The sequence below is a fragment of the Neolamprologus brichardi genome, chromosome 18 (genome assembly GCF_056152115.1).
Source record: "Neolamprologus brichardi isolate AB-2024 chromosome 18, ASM5615211v1, whole genome shotgun sequence".
Lineage (NCBI taxonomy): Eukaryota > Metazoa > Chordata > Actinopteri > Cichliformes > Cichlidae > Neolamprologus > Neolamprologus brichardi.
The window spans coordinates 11,022,365-11,045,843 of NC_142121.1; the positions used below are offsets into that span (position 1 = coordinate 11,022,365).

Below are 23,479 nucleotides of genomic sequence, written 5' to 3' on the forward strand. Positions count from 1 at the left end.
CAAATGAACAAAACTGTGGATCATGTCTCTGACTTCTCAAACAGTTAACCTGAGCAAGGCACAAAAACCTGCTCGAGCAAAACCAGTTTGACAAAAACAAAGGGGGTTCACTGGTTTTTCTCTGAGGAACAAAAGCACAACATTATACATACAATGGGTGCTTTGGTGTATTACATCTGCTTTGTACTTATTATTGAAGACAGGAAGAGCAAAAGCAGGAGGGAAGCGCATACAGGTCTCCCAGAATAATCTACTAATCTAATCTGAAATGGAATTACTGCAGGAGCCCAGTATAAACAGGAAGTTAAGGAGCTTTTATCCTGCAGGAGAAGAGCTGACAGTGTGCAGCCAGCTCCCCAGAATGACCCTACTCCTTCTGTGTGTTCATTTATGTTTTATTAATCCAAAATTAAACAGGACATCCCACATATAAAGCAAATTTCTTTACCAATTGTTTATTTAGAAATGTGCAAACCGACATTCATGAAATTCAAGTTCAGAGCATGTGTATAAAACTGTATAAAACTTGTGTATAAACTGTGAATGCTGGAAGAGTTACCAACACATACCTAGCACAGTCATCTGAGCAGTCAGCCAGCCATGCAGTTGCCCTTCATAGTTCTAACTTGTTCCTAGCTTCAAAGTGCAAGATAAAATCATTCAGGATTAATTAATCAATCTTTGGACTGCACTTTAATAATGAAACTTGCTGAACCACATCTGTCTGATGACAGCAGATAAGCCTGATTTCAAGAAAAGATCTCTGAATTTCAATTACTAACTCTGCAACTCTCAGACAACTATGCCTACGCTACAAGCTGCTAACTCAGCTATGCCAAGGCATTTCAGCAAATACATGCCTAAACCTGTCATAGATACATCAGGTAAATAAGGAGGCCTTGAGCTATGAAGAGATGTTCGAACCTGTCGAAATTCAAGTACATGATAACCAGGAAGAGGCACAGAGTATTTCTCTTTACCGGCAGTCTGGCTATTACGATGAACTGATAAGCTAAAAGATGTCTGGCTATTATTAAGCTGCTATTCTTTAAACCACCCTTTCTTTGTCAACCTCAAACAAGCAAAATTTTTAAATTTCTCCAAAAAACTATTCATCTTTTGGCAGATTTTTTTTTAAGGTTTGAATGATCAGGTTTCATTTTAATCAGACAGCATTTTTTCCATCAAACCTTCATACTGACGTGGTTAAACAGAGCATCGTCAGGCTGTGTTTCAGTTGACTGCCTAAAAAAGCATTCCCATCCTCAAGAAACATGCAGGCATGCTCTTTTTGCTTTTGTGGGGAAGAAATTATACTAGGTGCATGTCCCAACTTGTTTCATGAATTTGTCAAAGGTTTATATAACTACAAAATAAGAACCCGATGCCACCAGCAATTTGCCATTTAAGTTCAAGCCAGGGTGACTGTAAGAAGACAGTTAACAATCAGCAGGGGCTCAACTGTGGAGCTTTGTGTAAGAGTTGAAAAAGAAACTCATTTGCCGAGAATACAGTGTCCCACTGACACATTAGAAACCCACTGTAGACTCTGAAGAGAAAGTAGGTCTTTGTTGGTACAGACTAAAGTCTGACTCCATTATCCGCATCTAAGCTTTAGCTGAAGAAACGCACTGTATATACAGCTACTGTATATGTGTGTTCTGTGAATAAGGAAATCTGGCAAACAGTTATTATAAAAATTGCAATAAAGACATAAAATCTAGAAAAGCGAAGACACAACTTTGATAAATTGCAGAGGATGAAAAGGCCCTTAAACACATCTTATTGACAACTCCTGCACCTAGAAGCTTTCTTTGAGGGGGGTTTAAAAACAGGACAACGGCAGACGTTACTTAGTTATAGATCTGTGAATCGGCAACTAAATGCGTGTTGTTTAAGATTATAGGCAGGGATGTTGATTCTTTTGCCATTCTGGGCTATGAAATGAAGCTGTGGTGAACTACAAACTCGATGTTATTAAAATAAATAAAATGATAAAACTTCTATAAAATTTCTGTATCAGTCTAATTGGTTTATCTTTAAAAAAAATTCACATTTCTTACGGTCACTTTATTTCTAGGACTTCTCCTAAATATAGCATGCAAGGGCTACATTTCCTCATAGACCCACGCTATATTAACCCGACTGAAGCTGGATGTATAGAACTATAAAATCATGTTCCCATGCTGCCAAGTTAATAATCTCTGACTGTGAGCTTGGCAGAGGGCAAAGTTCACACACAGGTGGTTCACTCTACTGGAAAGTCAGAAATTAATAGTGCAAGCAGTTCTCGGCCAAACAAGCACACATGGGTAGGGCCACAAGCAAACCTTTATTTATATTGGACCAAGAGATTACATACCGTAGCGGCTCATTGCGGTTCGGTGGCTGCTCGGGTATACATGGTGGTTAGGAAATGACTGATCATCACATAAAGGAAAGGACGTTTTAAAAGAACGGTCACAGGTGTGTTTCGTCTTACTGTACACTTTGCTTTACTGAAGCCTCCCCTTACAGAGATAGAGAATCATTTATGTATAGTTTCAATAAATACTATTATGATGCCAACATGAGAAGGCACGAACGTTTAATCATCCTTTTGCTTAGTTGGGTATATCCCTAATTAGGAACTGTGCCATGTTAACATAATAATCTGATGTTGCAGTTGTGGAAGAGGTATACAGTTTCATGTGGCCAGGCAACCAGAACCCACCCACTGGCAAGTCCACTGGATAGATCTGCAGAGTGTGAAAGCTGCAGTGCAAGCTTTTACTTTCTCATTTTTTCTTCATAAAATACACTGCTATTCTAGGTGCAACGATGCCAGCATGACTACACGTGAGTGAAAACGTGAAAGTAGAAAAATAGTTTGGATCACAAATATTACTGCTTGTCAAACCTCAGGCTCTCCATCATCTTTGTTTTTAAATGGATGTTGCATTAAATGTGAAAATTGTAATATTTTCTGAAAGTTCATCTTTAAACCTAGTAAATGAGACATTTTAGAGGGGTATTTATTGTCATATAGGTAAATATGCTATAGTATTTGTGGTCTGAGAATTCATTTAATGCATGTTACAGTTACAAGGGAAAAAAATAAATAAATCTTAGCTGCTGATTGTAGCGTCTTGTATGCATGTTGTATTAAAGGTTTAGGGCACAAAAAAAACAAAAAACAAAAACAACCCAAATCACCCACTACTCATGACAATCAATAAATGGCCAAAGATTCTTATTTAAAAACATAAGATTAATAACTTTCTTACTAAGCATTGTTTGTTAAACTATCATTCTAAAATACAGCGCATCTATAATCGAATTACATGTCACAGGATACTCTGCCCTGTCTGCCACCCTCCTCCCTGTCCTCTCTGCCATCATCACTGCTGCCCCGAGCTCGTCTCACAAGCCAGCTGTCCAAACAAATGTTACGTAGCTGGCGCTTATGTAATGAAGCATACCAAGTGCTTAGCGCATCCTCTTAGCTATCCTGCCCCATGGCACCATCAGTTCCAACATCTCAGGATAAGACTGAAACTCCCCTGTGTCCCTTCCGGCTACTGAGTTTACTGGATCAGTGGGAGTAAAAAGCAGCTAGATTTTCACTAATCAATGGTATGGATTACTGTGAACACTCACACTGAGAGAATGGATAATAAACACAAATCTGCCCAAAGCTTGTGAGCTAAAGCTGCAAGATCACCTGCTTTGTGAATGGAAAGAAAAACAGCTGTGAATGAGAATGTATGATTATGCATATAACTGTAAGAAAATAGATCCTTGAATAAACAAGATAAAACTAAATAAATAACTAAATCACTACATGCAGCAGCATGACTGATGACATTCAAAACAGGCAGCACTTCACTTAAAGACAATTTACTCTTTGCAACAGACTCTGTAAATGCAGCAGTGCCTGCTGGCATGTGTGCTTCCTGCAACCCAAACAGCTTGATGCTTTATCAAGAGTTTCATTGCGCTAGTAATATGTGCGAGCATTAATCACTGCGCAACACATTACTTTGGTACAACAGAGTATAACACACTGCAGGCTATGCTGACTAGGCAAAAAACGTGCATGTAGTTTTACAAAAATTCTCTATTCAAGAGCATCCCCCCTGCCGGTGTATGCACACATAAAGCGGCAGTCTTACCGTCTCATTCTCATCTGGGTACATACTGTCCTGTAGCTGAGTTGCCGCTGCAGAAGAATAAGTGTTGTAGCCGGCGTTGCTGATGAGAACAGTGATGGTGCAGAGAAAAGCAGCCGCCCCTGCCTATTCACCAACTCTCTGACTGACATGTCACTGTGGCAAACCAGATAATGTCACTCTGTGAGCACATACACAAACTCCAATTCACTCACACATCCTTACATAAAAAGACAGGGAGGGAGGGACAGAGAGAGAGAGAGAGAGAGAGCACACACACACACACACACACACACACACACACACACACACACACACAGCTTAGTGATGCTCGCTCTCCCTGCGCTTCCACGACACACGCCGCTTGACCTGCCCTCCCATAATGCCGCTCTGCACAGCACAGGACATCGCAGCTGACATAATAACCAAACACACACAGAAACACAGATATCCAATTGAAGCTCCCAGAGGGATTAAGAAAAGCTCCATGAAGTGCGTGCACACAAACACAAACACACACACACACACTCTCTCTGTCTTCTGTTTCATCTGTCTCTCTAATCAAAGAAATACAGAGAATAGCAATGGTTTACATTGGATTATCCCTGAAAGTCAGTATCAAGGAGAGTATTTATACTTCGGGGAGAGTCGCATTTCTACAGTGTCTAACTTCAGTCATTCATGGCTCATCAGTCTACAGTATGATGTGGCAGAGAGCAGCTCTTGTACTAAAAAAAGCCTGATTTTGCATCAATGTGGAAGCTGCAAATACTCGCATCTTGGCTGTGAAATGTAACACAACTCCTACAATTCTGATCAAATTCTTGTCACACAACTTTCCTAAACTAGACATCTGACTTTGTGAGAACTGTGGATGCACCAGTCTTTAATGCTGAGGTGACATGTCACCAGTATCGACTCTGGCTATGACTCTACACAATCACAGTATCATTTTTCAATGAAAAGGGACTTCATTTTAGGCTTACGTTATCATCCATAAAACTTTAGAATAGGTGAAGGTTTTAGTGCATCAGATTGGATACTGATGAGGCTTAAAATTAGGAACACAGCTTCTTTGACTGATAGGGGCTAACACAGGCCAATGCAGCTAACTGCAGCCAAGTCTCTGAATAACTGAGCTGGACCTCTTATGATGCTGGTCCCTTTTGGAGCATTTTAATTAAATTCTATAACAAACACTAGAACACAATGTGCTCCAGGTTTGATGAGTGAAATTCTACTGTACTTAGCACTAATTATTAGTTATCTATGTCGTAATGATGCAACCATCAGAGTTTATGAAGGTTTATGAATGCCTTCTCCTCCAAAAAAACCAGCAAAATTCACCCTCTAAAAGTCTCATAGCAAAGTAGCTCTCTCTGAAATCACTGGCTGTTAAAGACCCTTTGCAAATTATTCTAAATTAATGAGCTTGACAGCTTTATGGCAATATTGGATTTAAGTCACCTAATTTGTGAGTAAAAAAAAAGTAATGATTTTTCAGTCTTCTTTTAATGTGTATAGGGATTTTTATAGAAAGAAGAAAAGAAAAAACTTATACTGGAAATGCATTTTTTTTAAAATTACTCAATGGCCTTACTGGAAGCCTTTTTATGTTTCAAGTCGCAGGTTAATGTTATTACTTTTAAATGTTTTAAATGTTAGTGAGAGGTAAGACTGCAGTGTATCAACATAAATAGGTAAGTGGAAGCAGCCAAATCAGAGCTTTGAAGAGGCCCAGGTGAATCTGACTGAAGGCAAAGGTAACAGGATAGAAGAGTGTTAAGAAAAACAGACAGCGACACAAATTAAGTGTGTAAAATCTGGCCTCGCCGTTGCTCTGTTACACAACAGCCAAACACACTGCAAAGGGTCAGCTGCCAGACTGCCTGAAACTCTGTGGGTTTGTGTTTGTGTGTGTGTCCCAGGCTGAGAAGAGTACTATAAAATCCTCAGGGCTGCTTCATAGCATCGGTGATGAGCATCCAAACTGACATCACAGCTATCTGCAGTACTCCACAGAGACTTAACCTTCTTTTTCTTCAGATGATCTGCTGTTTACTGGCTGAGAGTTTCCTGAAAGGCCACATCTGTGAAGTCATATTGAGGTTTGACTCCCATTAGAAATTAGTATCCTCAAGAAACACAGGGCAATAATTGCACCAAAGACACCTTTTTCATTAAATCATGCAAGCTAGGACTAGGACTAGTAATTTGGTGGGGAAAATGAGGTATAAGTTTCCTCTGTATGCTGTAGCTAAAAGCATGCAAGTGGCAGAGGTAGGTTTAGCCTCTCTAAACTGTGACAGGCAATGGACGATTCAATAAAACCCTCAGTTAATTGTTAATAAAAGAAGTATTATTGGTTGAAGCCATACTAAACAACCTGTCATTGAGCTACCAGTCATGTGGATGGCTGTATGGTGACCTAGATGTATGAGAAGTATGTTTCTGACAGAAGGTCAACTGTAATCCACTAACAATCTGGTAGGAAACATGATGGAGTACGATGAGGTTAAAAAAAAGAAGAAAGGAACATACAGCAGAGGTCAGGGGAAAAACGGTGGAAAGTAGGTGAAAATAACAAGTTCTTTTTTTTCAGGGAACCTTTCCCTCAACTTTAGTTCAGTAAAGGTAAGCAGATGCTGTAATTCAAGAGCTGTAAATCAGCAGTGAAAGCTTTTTATATATATATATAGAATTTATTATAAAAAAATATTATTTTATTTATTATTTTAATCTGTTAATAGAAAAATATATTCTCCAGCAACTAATTCATGCTTTATTTAAAATCCTTACAAGGTAGAGCCCATTTTTTATTATGTTTCCATCTGGGGTCCTAACCCTGAAAACATTTGGGAACTGAAAGACTTTGGATCCTCCTGCCAACATTTGATATAATAAGCTTTTTTAATAAGGCAGAGAAAGAGGTTTAACAGTAGTGCAGATGGCCTGGCTCCTATTAACAGATCTCTCAGACGCTGTGTGTGTGTGTGTGTACAAATTTGTCTGTTTGAATGTGTCTTTGCATAACTGAACAGAAACAGGAGTCCATGCTAATGAGAGTCCATAGACTGTGTGTGTGTTTCTGCTTGTGTAAGTGTGCGGAGAATGACTAAAATACTTATTTCATGTGCTAAAGATGCACATCAATGTTCAACCCCGTCGTGTAGAAACAAGGTGTGACAGTGTAAAGATACACACTTGCCATCTCAACTTCCTGCCACACTAAGTAATCAAAGAAATGAGGAAGTCCTCCAATCAATCATCCTGCTGAGAGTCATTACAGGTTTTTAGTTGATTACAGCTGCCATTTAAGAACGATGGTGGTCTGCAGGGTTGCGTGGGTGTAATTGACTGTGACAATCAGAGGAGGGGGTACTGAAAGGTGGTAACTCTTAAGTGTTACTTTTAAAAAGTGAGACAGCAAAAGAACAGCTGATTTACATAATTTTAAGACCTTCAGCAGAGTTTCTAGATTAAAGACACCATAAAAAGTTGCTGAAAAGTGTTGTTTTTTTTAAAGAGGTTCTAGTTTACATAAAGAGAAACACAAATGTTAAGAAGCACTAATGGAAACAAAACGAGTTAATTTATAACTCCAAGACAATTGAACTAATTATTTGCATTTTATTAATGTTAACTGCTGGTCTTCAGATGTTACGCAGTCACCCAACCAACAGCCAGGCCTGCAGCAACACCCCTCTATTCTTCTGATAGAAAGTTGTAAACAAGCGAGATGGTAAGACAGGCAGACGACAGCGACGCTAACCCATTGTGGTTTTTCGCTGCTTTGATCAAGAAAATAACTGGCCGCATGTTATTGTGTAAGAATAAACTGGCAAGCAATCCCTTAATTCAGACATTTCCAAAAAAAAATCTAACATTGACTGTTATACAAATGCCACAGATTACAGCGGCATTTAAAAATAATTCATTATCAAAGAATGTGATCAAATATCTAAAAGCTAATAACACAATAGCTAATAATAACACAGGCAATAACTGAGCTGCAATGTTTAACCACAATGTGTCAATGCGTCACACAGTCTATACCACACACACTTAATGTCCACTGACACAAAACAACATTTTGACTTTCAGCACATCCCTTTTCCTGCATTACAGAACTGCTTCATTGCTGGTGTGCGAGTAACGTAATTTTATTATCAGTTACAATTTTGGATTTCACTGATCGCTGAAACAATATTACCGAGATGAAACTACGATTCGATGGCATTCTATTTTGCCTTCATCACATCCTTTTGTTTTACTTCATTCTTAGTGCTGTACACATTTATTTAATTTGAGTTTGAAGCATTATAAATGGAAACCCATTCAGTAAATTTTAAAAAAGGATTTCAAACTCTACAAGATTACAAATTAACACCCCTCACTGTCTTTTCACTAGAGAAGATGTCAGGGTGACCAGGCTGGACTAAAAAATGCTTTTAATATAGTAGACATATAGTATGTGCTTCAGTTTTTTCCCCACATGGTGACCGACGATCAAGATCCCGACGGAAGGGGGATGATGAAAGGCAACGGATGAGAGTGCAGTAAAGCAGCAAATTAAAAACACAGCAAGATCTGACAGCCATTATATTCAGTGGCAGGAGGGAAGCATCTCCTTCCGCGAATACAATGACCAATCCAGTGTTGCCAGAGGTTTTAACTGCATGCATGGAAGTACCGAGTGATATCTCAGCTGGAAACTGCGAGAAGGAATGGAATACTATTGCAGTGACAGGTCAGCGATGTTTTGCAAACATACCTGCATTGTTTCTCTTACTGCTCTAATAGTATTGCAGTACGTCACCTTTCAACTATGAGTTTCCGCTTTGGATGCAGTGGCTAGTGTAATATAAGGAAGTATGAGAATAGTTGTTTACCCTTGGTTCTCTGAGATTAACTGAAAAAAGTTATTTTTTTTAACCAAACTAACAGTCAACCTTCTAGCCTCTGCTAACAAATGACATAAAGTGTAGGAAATGTTTATCTTGCAGTAATCAAACTGTGGCTTTGGAAAATGTTAGACACATAAAAGGCAAATATGTAACTTCATCTCTCCCCCAACAAAGCATGCCTTTACTGTAAAGCACTTTAGAGAGATGTTTAATTAAAATTGGATGGTGCAACACAGCTAATAAGCTATTACAACAAAGGTCTGCACAGCCAAGGCAACTTGCTTTTGCACAACATCACACATTTATGTCATAAAAAATTTGCCTGGATTTCTTTCTCACTACTGAATTTCTCAAGCTTGCAAAATGTCGTTGTAATTCACTAGTCTTGGAGCAAACACTCAAGTGACAGCTAGAGGAGTAAACTCTTCTTCTTGCAGATGAATGCGTCTCTGAATACATCTGTACTATTTTGGACAGACAACATTCCCAAACTTCATTAAAAAAACGTCTCTGCTGTCTGAGATAATGATGAACAGATGAAGTAATGATGAAATACTGCCAGTAGTTTAAAGGAGGACATGTGACAAAAGTAGTGACAAAGTGGGCCTTGGTGTCAGGTCGAGTACAGCAGATAAGTGTTTGGCACACTAACTACAGCTTACTCAAGTAGCTTGTCAAAAGCTGGATGAACTGGGAATAAGAAACAGGACCTGGCAGCAGGACACAAACACACAGCTCTCCTTCCTGCATTCAGACTGCGGCTTTGGCTTTATATCCATTACTTCTTTCTTTATACTTTAAATTAAAGGCTGCAGGGAAGCAAAAAGGCGAATGTGCCCAGTACACTCTTCATACTGACAATGAGTGAACGGCACTACACAAGCCATACTTTGGTGTCATTGCGGTCAGTCATGCACCTCTTGATTTTTGTAACCTTACTTTTATGCTGCTGCGGCACTGCCAGGTTCAAGATACGAGTATGTTTTCGTGTTGGTTTTTATTGTAACTGTAATGGTATATCAGTGCAAAAGATCAGAGAGTCAAATTATAGAGACAAAGATAACAGTTCTGAAAACCTCCTCACCTCCTGGAAAATGACCTTAATTCAGGTTTTGACTTCTTCTCTTCCTCCTATACCTGCTGATTTAGGCCAGTTTTGATTATGGCAATGCCACTGTTTAAGACAACACAACCAATGTGGCGAGTATAATGGACCTTTAAGGCACAACATGAGGGCTCTGCTTGTTTTAGGAAGTCCTAACTCAACCCTGAGTTTGTGTCACCAGCACCCTGCTGCCATGACTGAGGAAAAAACAAACCCACTAAAACTGGATGAGTTTCACATCACCGGATTTATGTGGGAAACGTCCACCTTCTGGCTTTCATGAGCTTTGCAGGCCTGAAGAATAGTCAATCACTGAATCATTACTATGTTATGGGTTGATAGATCACATTGATGACACTGGTTCTGGTCCATTATGAAAAGCCTACAATCATAGCAAGACACTACACCACAGAGCGAATCCAGATTTTCAGAGATAACACATCCTTATAAAGCAAAGGCAGGAAGTAAAGAACACCAGATCACATCTTTTCCTTCCAGTAGCAGGACGCCTCAGGCCACTTCTCTTGCCCTACATATTTTGGAAATATTGCTTTTGCATGTGTGTCTTTAGAGCTTAACACTAGAGCACATGATGAGTCAGGGGGGTCTGATCGCTACCACAGTGGTGGAAAGTTCTCAGGAGACATTCATCGTGTCGTCACCTATAAAGCTGCCACTGCTGTTATGGTCACAACATACACGATACCATTTCCTCCTCGAGTGTCAGTTTCTGTTGTGCAAAGATCTGTTCTCATAAGGAAGATATTTCAGGAATGATGCTGATGCAGTTTGCACAACAGTGGTTACACTTTTTAATCTTGATTCTCACAACAAGCAAAAAGCCACCCTGAGCCTGCTACTGCTGGCAATGTTTTTCTATGAAAAGGAAGTTCTTTCTCCCTGCCATCACCAACTGCTATGAGACTGTCAATTACAGCATAAAGTAAATAGCAAGACGGCCAATGTTGTGAAAATCACTGAGACTGAGTTGTTGTATTTGCCCTAAGAAAAAGAAAATCACAGAGTTTACTGGCACACAAAGCCAGACTGGTTGTATACATAACCAAAAACAAGCTTGACTGCTTTGACCTTTGTCCTTCCATTTAAATACACACAGACACAATAACCAAGGAAGGAGATCTATTGAGAACTGGGCTGCATTCAGAAAATACATGGACTTGTAAAAAAGGACTTTCCTTCAGATAACCTTTTTACGCACAACATACTCAAACAATGCTTATGTCAGTGCGTGATGCATCATACTGAGATCCAAACCTATGAAACTACAGTTGACAGATTAACTAGATAAGAGAAGACAGTGTCTTTATTACTCAATACACGATCAAATGTGTTGCTCATGGGTTCAAACCGAAACATGTGTTTTTATTGTACTTGTAATGATGCTGCTAATGAAGGAGCTGATTTTTGTGTATGTATAATGCAAATAATTACTTAGAAATGGAAAATAAGAACAGGAAAAGAAGTTCAGCTGAACTCTGTTCATGGAACAGGAGATGTGTGTCTTTTAACTGGATATACCTGCAGTGCACGTTCAGCATAGAGCTGTGTGTGCGGCCAAAAAAACAAACAAACTATGAGTTTCCGCTTTGGATGCAGTGGCTAGTGTAATATAAGGCAGTATAAGAATAGTTGTTTACCCTTGATTCTCTGAGATTAACTGAAAAAAGTTATTTTTTTTAACCAAACTAACAGTCAACCTTCTAGCCTCTGCTAACAAATGACATAAAGTGTAGGAAATGTTTATCTTGCAGTAATCAAACTGTGGCTTTGGAAAATGTTAGACACATAAAAGGCAAAAAAAAAAAAGAGGGCAAAATTTTCTTTTGGGACTTGGTTTTGTCTTTAATTTTTGAAGCTATCAGAACACATTAAAGGTTTTGAACAAGTTTAAGTAATCCAGGACAGGTAAAGATTATTAGGTTATCCAAAATAAAGTTTAGAGGCAAAAATCAGCTGGCACTGAACAAATTAATGTTAATGTTAGTCATTTGGGCATACCAACAGTTTAAAACTAAACAAACACTTTATGACCCATTTCTGTTTAACAGATGACTGGTCTGGTTTTATATTTACTGGGGTCTGCTGGGGTCAGAGTGACGTAAATTCATCACACTTTGGACAGTGACCAAGAAGGTCTGTGACAACGTCCAAGTGCCAGCCAGTTTTTTGTTATCATGTGACTTTACACTGCAGTGCACCAATACACGTTACTTTGTTTTTGTGCTTGAAGTGGAAAATAACAGGAATGCCTACTTAGCCATTATGTCGCCAGCTGCCCGTGTCTATGCCCGCAACAGAGTATAAACGAGGGCTCAGATACTGCTCTGTAGCAGGGTGTGGCCGGTTCAGGTTCCCTTTTCAAGTTCTTCATAACACTTTATGAAGAAAGTAGGATAATTGATATACTAGCAAACCTAATAGCATCCGCTCAGAAATAGTCTGCATATGTTAAACACTTGATGTGAAAAGTTTCACAAACACCTAAAACAACAAAAATAGTTGCTACATTTGTTCTATGGCTGTAATCAAGGAACAAGTTCCCAAAATTCTTGTATACATCACCGCCAACATTAACACACACACACACAAAAAAAAGCTTTGACGTTACCTGGAGATGTTCAGTGGAAGAGCTGCTCAGTTCGTCTCCAGACTCAGAGTCATTTGTACGTCTATCTTCGCCCGCAGAGTCACAATATTGGGTGGTGTCCACGTCCAGCGTCGCCCTGACCAGTTCTGGGGATCTGGCTTGACTGCGGGGCAGGGTGCTGGACCCACCTTTGTAAGGGGGTGGTGGGACACCACCACGGAGAGCTTCAGCCAGAGCTTTGTCATGGTCAGTGGGAAAGGTGGGGGCATGATGGTGGTTATTGTCCCTGCGCTGAATCGGGGGAGTGAATTTAGCCGTGTTTCCAGTTTGTGCTGAAGGGGAGCGCTGATAGTTGGACTCGTTTCTGTGAAGGTTCTCAGCGGGATGATTGTTGAGTCCCAGATCCAGATTGTTTGGTTTTACCCAGCGTGCACCTGCACTTTGTGAAGATGGATTACCAGTAGCACTCGGAAGATGTAGGATTGGTTTAGGGGGTGGCATGAGAGCTTTGCGGACTTCTCGGACATATTGAGCAGGTACATAAAAAGCTTTAGACGCCTCCTCTTTTTTCACCTGCCACCAATCCACATTAGTTTTCTTGACTAGCATGTAGCATTCCCCCTGCTGGATCTTAATGAGCCGGTCTTTAAACTTATACTCATAGTCGTATTCTACCTCGATGTAGATCTGGCCCGGGGCAATAGGCAGATCTGCCATGATGCCTCTTACTATCCACCAGGCTGTTCACCCCAAAAGAAAAATATTTATTACCATGTCTTCATCAGTAGACCTTTGAAAAAACAAAGAGAATATATTAAATATACATTTAATTTCAGTGTGAATAACTTTCCTATTTTACTTAATATATATATATATATATATATATATATATATATATATATATATATATATACATATATATATACATATATATATATATATATATATATATATATATATATATATATATATATATACATATATATATATATATATATATATATATATATATACACCTCGGGTGCCATGATGTTCTAATGTTCCAGTATATATAACATCTAACTAAGTTATCACCTGTGAAGTCTAAGACGACATCCTTTTTCCATTTTTCCCCAAATATTGAAATTAATTATTAAATAACAATGTCAATAAGGAGCATCTCTGCAAAATACTTTATAACCTTTAAATGGAGTAATATAATCATAATCTCAGTTGTCTCATTAGTGAGTTTTTTTTCCTGAAAATGTACTCTGTCCACTCTCTTGGACTGCAGCTGAACAAAGTCTATGTGGCAGCAACTACCAGCTATAGTCCAAGGTGGTGGAGTTAGACTTAAGTCTTTCTGGAGAGGCAGCCAAACAATTTCTGGGACCACCATTACAGGGACCTGCCCACAGAGGTGGTAGACTTTCTCACCAAATATAATTTGGCATACCTAAATATTCCTGCTTGTGCCACCTAATTAAAGTTTATGTATAGAGAAACACTCTTCTTATTACATTTTTTAGTTTTCCTTTTTCTGTATTAGTGACCTTTGAAACAATAAAATGAATAAAAACTTTGAAAGGCTTTCTAAAGGTATCGTATGCATTTCTGTTTAAATTGTCATTAAAACAACATGTTTTCAACTAACAATTTTAAGGAAAAATGAAAAAAAAAAGTTGTGTTTTTATGTGTGAGAGAAAATAACTTGAAGAAATAAGCTTAAATCAAAACTAACAATGAACATTAAAACCATAAAAAAAAATCTTGAGATATAGTTAAGTCAGAAAATACTTATTGCTATCTCCTCTCATTTAATCAAAATAAAGTCAAAATTAAGAATGCCATTGAAAGCCTGACACTCACATGCTAACCTAATCAGAACAAACAAATAAGATATAAACTGAGAAGATTTAATCCTCTTCAAGGGTGAATGTACCGTCCAGCTCAGAGCTTCAAAGCCGCACGTAAGATAAGACGGAAGAAGTGGAGACAGTAAGGAGGAAGAAATAGAGTAAGACATAAAAACACAGTAAGTGGGAGAAAGCAGCGTGACTCATGTTACTAAGGACAGCTTGTCCAGCAGCTATTAGGGCATCTTGGATTAGCTAAGTCACACACATAGTTTCCTGTTGAAGTCACACGCATGTGCGCACACTCTCTTACACAATGCTGTAGTACACCTTTTAAAAAACAACAAAGACAAAAACATCACCAACGCCAATATGATTTATTTAATGGAGTCAAGGCTTATATTAAAAGAAACATCTTATCTGTAGTGAACTTCGCGGCCAACCTTGAGTTAAACAATAATACACCAAAACTATTAGATTAAATAAAATTAGTGTTTCCTGGTTGGACTTTACTGCTTCAGGGTACGACTGAGCACGGCCTATTTTGATAGAAAGAGGTACCTCAGCTGTTTAGATTTTAAATTAACAGGAAAATAAATATATTATGATCAAATAAGTTTAATAGTTCAAAGAAACCACAATCTTAGGCTACCCTCAAGTCAACTCTCACTGCAAAAAGAGATTTAGTCTCAGCTCTCTCTTTCTGCCTCCGGTACATGACAAAAATGACTTCTAAAGTTCTGACTAGTCACTTCAGGAGACAAGTGTCAGCTGAATGCCTCGTATGTACAATGTAAAAACGCAATAACTACAATGACAAATTGTTGCAGACTGCACAAATTTACTAGCTCACAAATATTCAACTGGATATAATGTTTCTCAAATGTTGGCAAACTTGATAAAGCAAAGAGACATTTAGAGACCTATAAACTTTAAGCTATCCCAGCTGCCACGGGACAACGACCGGGGTACGCCCTGGACAGATCGCCAATCTATCACTGAAAGACAGACAACCATTCACCATCAATTAGACTAACACGCAATTCTTTTATGAGAAGAAAGACGATCTATTCTTTTTGTATTTTTCTTTATATTTTAAGCAAAAATGCCAGTCACTTACACAAAACTAAACACTTGAAAGAAAACGAATATTGATTTTATTTTTAAAACTCCAACTTTTTTCCCTTTTTTTGCTTTTGAAACTTTAGATCTGCGCATAAACTGAGCCTGAGCTTGGTAACTGATGAAAAGAAACAAGGAAGATACCAATCAGTTGTATCTCTGGTAGTAATTAAAATACTAAAGCCGCTGGGACCTCAGTGTTTATATTTGCAGTATTAAATAAAGTATGAAAAAAAATCATTGCAACTCATTCCTTCCTATTTAATGTAATAGTCCAAATCAAATTAGTCTACTGTCCCCAGGCATCCAAAACCACGAGATGGTTAAAGGACCTGTAATGTCAGCCGTGAAACAATTTCAAACAAAGTGCGATAGTCAAGCAGACTCACTTGATGACGATACAGGTTACTGCAGAATGAGCAGCAGGATATTACAATGACAGTCATAACTGCAATCCTACAAAATTATCAGAGAGTTACATCATTATCAAACCAAGAATATGCCTCCAAAGACAAAGAGTGCATTGTTGCTATTTTTTAACCCAGCAGCACTGATTTCTCTTTAGTATCAAAGTCCTATGGTCCCTGTGAGCCACTGGGGCAGTTAAGGAAATGTCGTTAAACTAACGACACCCTCCACAAACACACGCGCGCGCACACACACTCACAAAAGAAAAACCAAAAGCACACATACATACCAAGAAAAAAGAAGGTGGGGAGAAATTTGCATCTCTACAATAGTAACCAACACACCTCTGTGTGTTTCCTCTCGTCTTGAGTTCATGATGAATGATGAGCATCGCTGCACAACACATGCAGATTCACTTAAGAGACACCCATGATCCATGAAACTATAGCGAGGCCACCATCTGCAGCTGGTGATATAAGCCCACAAATTCTGTGAAAACTGAGTGGGCACCAGACAAAGCGCACAACAAATAGTGGTCACTGTGAAGACTGTTGTGGTTGTACGAATGCTTAATGAGCATATCCCCACACACATTAACCAGCATGAGCTACGCTATTTTAGAACCACTTGATTAATCAAAAAGTAGTTTCCACTGGGTGTCACCATTAAAGCTGCAGCTGAACATTAAATGTGCGGTTGGCAGCTATTACCTAATAATAGCATTGCGCTTCTGTTTACCTTCGGTCGTGCATTAGCTTAATAAATATCTGTGATTAGGCGAGCAGTGCTGGGATTACTGCTGATGCAGTGACTGGCGGGATAATATCGCCACAGATTAACTCGAGGGTTCAGGCTAACAAGTACTGAGGGAAATCTCACCGAATCTATCAGCTGAACAGAAAGTCCATTAGCCAAATGAAAATAAAACACTGCATCTGGTGCTAATTCACAGCTATTCACTGAATAACAGCAGAGTAGCGAGGAATAAGACTGTGTGATGGTTATAGCATGAGTAGTAGTGGCAGCTTTCCTTGTTAACATCCTCAACCCTCATGCTGAAGGCATGGAGTCGAGTGGCTAGAAATTCTTTATATCATTATTTTCTATTTTATTTTTTAAATGAGAAACAGTGCTTGTAGTCAAGGAAAAATATGATGAAACCAAATGTGGTAGAACACTAATAAAAATATAGTTTTAAAAGTATTTAATTTAAACCTATTTCTTTAATAAAGAAATCAAAAGGTAGGAAGCTTAACAGTGCTTTTGTCCATTAGTTTTTGAGAGCTTTTCCCAGCTCAAAATGGGCCTTTGTAGGTTTACAAAGTGTCTTTGTTAACATACTTATCATAAATCTATGCATTTTTCTGTAATTTGGGTCCAAAAATATGGATTTTAATAACAAAAACCCACTTAAATTAACTGCTAACAAAATATTTTTATTATGATCCTGAAGATTTTTCCTTGGGGGAAGGCCAAAGACTCTTTGGGGGACAGTCAAGATTTGCTGGAAAAACCCAGAGTATATATAGTGTAGCTAAGAATTCCTTAATGGGCAAGACTTTGGTGATAGTGGTGAAGGGAAAAAAACTAACTCAGGGTGGGCAGTCAACTTGGCACAACCAGTTATGGCTGGAGAGAGTGGAGAGGAAGAAAAAAAAGAGCAATAAACAATCAAACACTAAACAGGAGTCAGATAAAAAGTTCAGATGCACGACCGCCTTTCTGGGAATAACTGAGAAAAATGGCGTGCCTAACCTGCTAATATTAAGGGGCTCTACAAGCATCGTTTGCCCAGTGAAATAATCACAGTGGCTGGAAGGTTTGGGGACTCAAGACAGTGAGATGACATTTAATTTCCTGCCATCCTTCCACCCCTTGCAGGGTTTTGGTCTTCCCTCAAAGAAAAACCACATGGGTCATAAAAATCTAATCTTAACCAGTTTGTTTTTCCAATGTGAGGTTTAATTTACTCAAGCATGAAACATATTTTTGCTCATAATCAGCCAGAAATAACAGGAACAAATTTAGACAACAGACTCTTTGTCTTACATATGTGGACCAGTCGAACGCCTGTTTTCCCACTAATACCTACTCAGATTTTACTCTACTTGACTTGGTTTTGGTCTTATTCCATTACAACTGAGTACCACCTTAATGTGCTTGGGGTCATTGTAGCAATGTGACCAAAAGTCCCATGACGTTGTAGCAGTGGTATACCTGCTGCGCTTTCTGTGGCTTTTTGTCAGACTCAGAGACCACAGTGTTGGTTTTGTGCAGCCATTTCCCTCGTTGCTAGGTTTTGAAAATGGCAGTTTGAGTTTTGTGAAGAAGTCGTTCTCATGACTCGGCTCACTTGGAACCTCAGCCAAGGTACCAAAAAAATACCTCTTGCAAAGAAGACGCTATTTTGTCCGCAAAGCTTGTCAACTACTCAACAAGCAGTAGTGAAACTTGTAAAAATGCAACACAAACCAGAAATGGAGACCATTCACCTTCAGAGTAAAAGTTTTGCCTTTTGAAACACCCTTGATGCAGCTTTAGGACACAAATTTGACTCTAAAGGCAAACTTTCTCCATTTCCAGTTTGCATCACAGTTTTTCAAGTTTCACTACTGCTCGGTGGGTAGTTGAAGAGTCGGGATCTTCAGTGGAAACTAGAGATGACCTCAGCAATTCTGTAGAAACCAGAGATTGCAACAGGTTCATTAATCAGGCTCTATGCCTGTGGCACTGAGGCCTTATATGCCAAGTGACCCTTGAAAGAACAATTTTGATTCAGAAAAATACATACCTTTGAATGTTTCCTTCTCACCGTTTTTAAATTTAAGACTGATTTTAAACAGCTATTAATTACTAAGTTAGGTAATCCTCAAGTCATACAACGTGAAACATGTAAAAACTAACAAATCATTTAAAGTTTGTGGGTTCCTTTTTAACATGTAGCTTTAAAAAAAAGTGATGATTAATTATGAAAAAGGTGTCAAAAATGCAATCCCTCTATGAGAGAGTCTGGCATGTTGGTTCTGAAAATACCCTTTGAATTAAAATGAGGAAGACTACAAACAAAACAGACAATCAACTTAATGCTCCTATTCGTCATACGGGAAGGTCTTTGGAAGATTAAGTACTTGGGGGTTGTTGTCTCTTTCACTTATCCCCCACTAAGATTAAGCTACAGCTTCAGTGCTGCTATTTAGCAAACAAATCTTCTCAGAGTCCAATCAGCAAAATCAGAAGACGACCCTTAATTCAGAGTGATGGTAATAAGATTTGCAGTGGGAGATAGAGTGGATGGGTGGGTCCCATGAAAGCAGGACCTCGGCTGAAGTGTGTGGAAGTGTTGGAACTGATATGTATGTTTAAAAATCCGCTGTTGTCAGCACATGCAGGAAACACACCCTCACAGTTTCTCTTGCCTCAGCAAAACAGAAATCAGCACACTGCAAATACTCTCTCATTGTGAGCACATTAAATATTTCAACTGAAACAGGGATGAGTGAAGCACCAGCAGCAGCAGCGGCGGCAAAATTCCTCTGCATCGAGTCTCACATGACTCTTGTTAGCCAAGTTCAGACTGTTGATTCAGAGCCGGGCCACTGGTGATTGGTTTAAGTTATTTTCACCAGAGAAAGCAAATTCCCATTGTGGAGGTATTTAAAGGGAACGGGGTTGGGGAGAGACGGCAATCAGCCGCGCTTTCTTTATTTAAGCACTAATACAGGCTGAGAACATGAACTTTTCAGAAACAGTTACTCAATTTATTCAGCATCATGGTCTAAACTTCTGACAGCAAGTGTGACAATGTTTCTGCTTCCATGCCCCCACTATGTTCCCCTGATCTTTTATATTTAAACAAAAGCCAACACATTTACTTTCAATATGTTTTCTTTGGTCTTTTAGAGATGAAATCTTGCTATTAATGACTTGCCATTTAGACTATGCTGTATATAAAAAAGGTAGGTGTAATAAGCCAGAGCTTCAACCCACACCTTAAGTAATGTGTGTTCAATTCAATTTAAGTCTTTGCTGTTGGACATTTATTTTTATACCTTTGGTCACTTTGTCTCTTATTAATGAACAAAGAAATATCATTATCATTATCCCGTCAGCCTCACAAGCATCGTGTGGCTCAAAAAGATGTGGTAATAAACGGGTGTATTCTACACTATGAAAATGAACAACTTTAAGAGTTTTAACAGTCATTGGAGGAGGAAAAATGGACATGAATCAGGCCATGAAAACAAATCTGAGCTTCCATTTATCCTTAATAATGCTTACTGCAAGGGGAAATGTGAGAAATATACATTAAAATAAAATAAAAAATACTGATTATAACAAACCAGCTTGTTTGTGGTTTTTAAGTTGGATATATAATATGGAGAGAAATATGTCTCATAAGGGTTACAAATGCATACGACATTATCCACCAGCGTAAACTAAGATTAACAAATGTGTGCAGTGATTTGTGTGTAATGTTTGAGGACTCACAAGCACGTGCTTCGATGAATCAAATAAGCTGCTGCTGCATCCTGAAATGTTTTTCTGCTGGGGAAAGTCAGTGAGTGCTCAGCTGCAGATGTGGAAACACTGTGGTTGTGTTGATGTTAATTTTACCATTGTACAATAACAGCAGGCTAACATTAAGGAAGGAATACAGAGGAAGCCCAGATGATGGACACAGCTTACATTTGTGGATCTGCAAAGCTGGCAGCATGAACTTTGTCTCACAACCCCACACGGGCATGCGTGGGGTCATTTACACTTGTGGATGATTCGTACGCATTTGTAACCCTTTCGATACATTTCTGCATGATATAAAAACTGCCAATGAACTCTCAGCATCAGTTACGTGTCTCGTGCAAGCATACTCTTTGCTCCACATTTAGTTTGCTGGGATGTGATCTGCCTCGTCTTAATCTGTATTTTTATTACAACTGGTGGCCCCACAGTACGGAAGGTGTGAACATCAGGTAGGTGGGATGTCAGATCACACATATCTGCTCTCACTGACATCATTCAGAGCCAAGGAGAGAAAAAAAAACTTCAGAGTTTTTAGAGCCGTCTGAAATGTGAGCTTTTGGCTCTTAAGTAGTACAAGCTGACCTCATTTGGTCACATCTATTAGAACTATCCAACTTTGTAACACAAAGCGCAAATCACTCTGGCCTGTGGGCGCCGATCAGATGTAACAGAACATTAGCATGAGTCTCGCAAAGCACTAATTATTTTCCACTGGGTCATTCACTGTTCAGATGTCAAGAGCACATGTGTGTGTTTGCTCTTGCTGCCAACAACAGCTAGCAAAAGAAGCTGTGATGATGGAAATTATGGGTGGACATGGAGGAAGTTGCTCAAGGTTGGATGGTCAGTCTCTTTGGCAAGACCAAGGCTAAGGGCAGTGACTGCATATCTGTGACACTGCAACCTTATAGACGTCCTGATTGCCTGTTTACAGGCACAGTTTGTTAAAATGGGGTATGGGTATTTACATTTATGTCCAGACCCACTTCACCACTAGAAGAGACACGTAGCTAATACTCTTAAAAACATGGTGATAATCAGGGATGCACCACATATCAGATATTTGGATCCAATATCAGTCTGATCCCATCTCACAAAGGTAGACTGGTAACAATGAGCTTATTTAAGGAATCCATCTATTGAATTAAATTCTGTGTTGTTAGCTCCAGAACGATGGTTGTAAAATGGAGAGGTAAGTTAGCACAGAAGAAGCTAAAAGCAAAGCTTTAGCAGTTTGGAGATATTTTAGAGGGATTTGGGTTCAGTTTGACACTTGGTAAATCTTTACTGCGATCATGTTTTGTTTTTTTAATCATCTAAATTATCATCTAAATGATGTATGTGGTTCCTCTTACTTGTCAAGCTCTTTGTTTAGCTTTCTGGCTCTTAAATGTCCTATTTCAGGCCAAACAGCTTAAAAAAAAACCCTAAAACTCACACACATTAACTGACCTGCAGCAAAAGAAAACCCAAAAAACAAAAAGAAAAACAAACTCACAGACACACAAAGCAACCCAGTGGAACAAAAACTAGTGAAAATGTTATTTGCTACAGAGCCAAACATTTCCCTCAGGAGTCGGTAGGAACCAAAAATATCGGCGTTACATTCACCAGAGGACCACAAACACATCTCCAAATGAACCATAACTCTATCAAATAAGCAATTGTTTGTGTCCAGATTTATGTGTCAATGTTTATACTGCCCATATCTATATTTTGCTTTTCACTTGTTTGGAGCAGAAAAAACACAGTTACCAGCAAACAGCTAACAAACAAAAGTCAGAATAGTTTCAGAATGGGGGATAAGTGAGGATATAAAATAGACCCTTTAACGTGTAAAACTAATTCTCGATGTATCTATTTGTAACAAGCAGAAGCAGTGCACTGTGCCCCGTGCACAAAGAAGCCACCAAATATAGGCCCAAGCTGCCTCAAACAGCCTGGATCTAGCACTGGCTGTCCTACTTTTACACTGACTCTCACCATAATTTTCTTCTAGAGAAATCAAAATCAGCTCCCCACGGCATCCCCAACCCTATCACTGTTAAAGCCACAACCTGAACCACTTCGACCAACTACGGCCAGCTGCAGCTCCCTCAATCGAGAAAGAAAGAAATCAGAGTACACATTTTAAGCAAAACACAAATAAAGAACATGTTAAAGGCATGCTGGCCACAATAAGACCAGGAGGTTTTATAGAAAATCTCTCTTCCGTTCACCACGTGAAGCTCTGTCACCAGCAAGGTTTTCTCAAGCCCATCATTACAAAAATAAAGTAAATAAAAACAGTAAAAATGCTTTAACAGTCTCTTTAAATTGGTTGCTTTTTCACTTCATAAACAAATATTGCTTTATTTTCATAAATGGCAGATTTGGGGGAGATTATCCAAACTCTTAAATAACTAACTACTTGCTCAACTGACACTCACTTATGCCCTTTAAAAAGTACAAGTTTAGTTTTAAGGTCAGAAAGACTTTCATTAATCTAAATCACCTCAAAACATAAGAGAATGAACATTTTTGAAACAATTAAAGGTTCTTCATTATAATTCATGATAGGACTGTGTCGTTGAGGTGATGATTACAGGCTCTACTGTGATTTAAACGGCAGCTTTCAAACCACGAGGATCAGATCAACTTTAAAAAGCCATTTATCACTATTTTATATATTTAAAAAAGTGTGAGCAGGAGGATTTCTGCTCTATGGCAGATCCATTTCACTGCTCTCAGGTAATAAGGTTAACCCTGCCAGTCAAAAAGTACTATAACACATCTGTTTAAGGCACTCCTTAGAAAAGTAAACACTGATTTCTGCGCTTTCT

At 38.8% G+C, this 23,479-nt stretch overlaps 1 protein-coding gene across 8 annotated transcripts in view; it reads right to left on the minus strand.

The window, feature by feature from the left end:
* Window positions 1-23,479, minus strand: part of LOC102798797 (rho GTPase-activating protein 12-like) — a 59,599-nt gene that overhangs the window by 35,630 nt on the left and 490 nt on the right. For all 8 annotated transcript variants that reach the window (XM_087831375.1, XM_087831380.1, XM_087831379.1 and 5 more), the window contains exon 2: window positions 12,793-13,561. In XM_087831375.1, the coding sequence (XP_087687501.1) occupies window positions 12,793-13,488 (696 nt within the window). In that variant the 5' untranslated portion in view covers window positions 13,489-13,561. The remainder of the gene's footprint in view (window positions 1-12,792; window positions 13,562-23,479) is intronic.